Source organism: Macrobrachium nipponense, chromosome 32 (assembly GCF_015104395.2).
Source record: "Macrobrachium nipponense isolate FS-2020 chromosome 32, ASM1510439v2, whole genome shotgun sequence".
Lineage (NCBI taxonomy): Eukaryota > Metazoa > Arthropoda > Malacostraca > Decapoda > Palaemonidae > Macrobrachium > Macrobrachium nipponense.
Genome location: NC_061094.1, coordinates 67,752,205 through 67,754,682, shown reverse-complemented (window position 1 = coordinate 67,754,682; position 2,478 = coordinate 67,752,205). Strand labels below are relative to the sequence as shown.

The following is a 2,478-nucleotide window of genomic DNA, read 5'->3' as shown; positions in this document are numbered from 1 at the left end:
AACTGAAGACTGTGTTTGAAATTGACTGTACTTAATGAAAATATTTCTCGCTACTTGAAGATTTTGTACCATAGAAATCGATATGGGAAAAAATATAATTTCTGTAAACTGCTTATAAAATTGATTACATTCGAACACATCAAGTCATGGAGCAGGTATTCATCAGAAAAAAAGAACCTGCTCTTAGATACTGCCAAAATACTGAACAAAATACGTTTCCTTCGATCTACATTGATTAACCCCCTTTTCTTCCTCTTTGTGACGTCACATTAGACCTCTCCCTCAGCCCTAGCGTCTGCTCCACATCTACCTGGCAACTGCTTGTTTGTAGGATAATTTTCGCGTGTGATGTTAAATTCACTGTTATTAAAAAGCTGCAATTTATTATATGGGACTGCACTCACGAAATAACCTTTTGGTATTTTCCCTTCACCTTACGGTTCTTCAAGATTATCTCACCCTACCATAGCTCCAGATGATTGAAGGTCAAGCTCCGTACCCCCAAAAAGAGGCCATGTGACGCCGGCACTTTTTGCAAGGCCGAGGCTGCTACATATACGCGCAGACTTTCGAACCACATCACAGTTCGCATTTCTTCCAGGTCCAACCAACTAAACATCACGATCATGAAGCTCACGGTGAGTTGAGGCTGAGGAGGCCACCAGCGTCCAGGATTTCATCTGGTCCTTGGATGCTGAGGGTTTCGGCGTCCTTTTCATATTCTGACATCTCGTTTTTCCTGTTGGATATTTTGTAATTTTCCTGTTGTGTCTATTGAATGCTCTTGATGCAAGCTCTGTGCATTTATAATCGTTGCTTCTAATAAGTTACAAAAGTCCCAGGATTCTTATGTACATCTGTGTTTTAAGATATGTGTGCTTTTGGGTAAAGGTTTGTTTATCAAGAATTTGTATTGGTATTGTTATAAAGATGTTTTGTAAACACTGAACAGGACTGATGATTAGAGACGAATATTGTTATGTCCCTCACGAAGCAACCTTGAGAGCGGCAAAATGGAAAATATTGCAAAGTATTTTTTATTTTTTTTTAGATTTATAAGACGACAATAACATTGTTTGTGGTGTTGCTGAGTTGATTACTTCCCCGCAGGTGTTGTGCGTGGCGCTGTGCTTGGGAGTGGTCGTTGTTGCCCGCCCAGAAGGTGAGGCGTCTCCCGTTGCCAACCCCGCCCCTGCCCAGAGCGAGGCCGTGGCTGACCCTAAGCCCTCCGAGGAATCTCCAGCCGAGGAAGAAGAAGCAGCCCGACGCAAGAGGTGGTACTATTACTACCCCAACTACCCTTACAGCTTCGGGTACGGTTACCCCTGGGGCTTCGACTACTTCTCTCGCTCTAATTTAGGACCCTCCGTACAAGGAAGGACAGGATCCTCACCATACACAGCCTCCTTCGAGGAACTCGTGGATTTCACGAGGAGGACTGACTTCGCTTTCCACCAGCAGCAGCAGCAGCAGCAGCAGTGGTTGAACCACCAGCAGCGCTTCAGCGGGAACTTCCCCGACGTCATCGACACCGCGTCCCCAGACGCTGCCGTTGCTGAAAGCCGCACCAGGTTCCCTGCCACTTCAGGAGGCAACTTCAACCCTAATTTCCCCCCTAACTTCAATCCTAACTTCCATCACGAATACAATTCTCGTTTCAACCCTAATTTCTACCCAAACCCAAACTTCTACCCTTGAAACACGAACGTTTCTCGTAACGTTGGGTGTCCTTTTATACCATCTCCAATACAGTAGTTCCTCTCTTAAGCTTCCCTTTTCCTGATCTCTTAGAGATGTGTATGACGTTTTCTTGCCGCTTCTTGGCCTCTGATGGAGAACATTTCCAGCATTCTATATTCCTTCGGCAATGCTCTGATGGTGCGTTTGACTGATTGTTAGATGCACCAATTACAGTAGTCTTAATTAATCATCTCCATTCGTCGACGAGGCCTCTTAGTCACTTTACACCGCTTCTTCTTTCATAGCCTACTTTAAGAAGAGAGATATTTTGTCATATATACTGTCTTGATTCTGTTGCTTTGCAATAAAAGTTCTTATTGCGCTCTGGAGTGTTCAGATCCCTAGAACAATCTTTATTAAGTCTTATTATTTCTTGAGCATATAAATACTATATTCATATGGGCAAAACAGTCGGACTGATAATGCTAAGTTTATATGCACTACATACCCTTGAATGGATTAAGGTACTATTTCGTAAATACGTTTCGAAAGAAACAGTGAGGGTAGTTTATTTAGTGCTGAAACACTTGAATTATGCCATATTTAAAGTAGTAAATTGTTACAAGCCACTTTGATAAAGACCAGATTTTCATTCAAAGCTAAATACAAATCATGAATGTGTTATATTATATAACATTATGGTCTGGTTGTATCGAGTATATGTCTTAGGTACAGTCAGATTATTAAATGACTTGATTTGACTACTCAAATACGTCAATTAAAAAGTTATATTGCTTC

General features: G+C 42.0%; 1 protein-coding gene across 1 annotated transcript; it reads left to right on the top strand.

The window, feature by feature from the left end:
• The first annotated feature begins 483 nt into the window (after nucleotides 1-483).
• LOC135207571 (uncharacterized) lies at nucleotides 484-2,063 on the top strand. Its single transcript, XM_064239408.1, has 2 exons — nucleotides 484-638; nucleotides 1,111-2,063. Exons 1-2 carry the CDS (start codon nucleotides 627-629, stop codon nucleotides 1,696-1,698), a joined length of 600 nt encoding a protein of 199 aa, XP_064095478.1. The 5' UTR covers nucleotides 484-626; the 3' UTR covers nucleotides 1,699-2,063.
• Nucleotides 2,064-2,478: the final 415 nt, after the last annotated feature.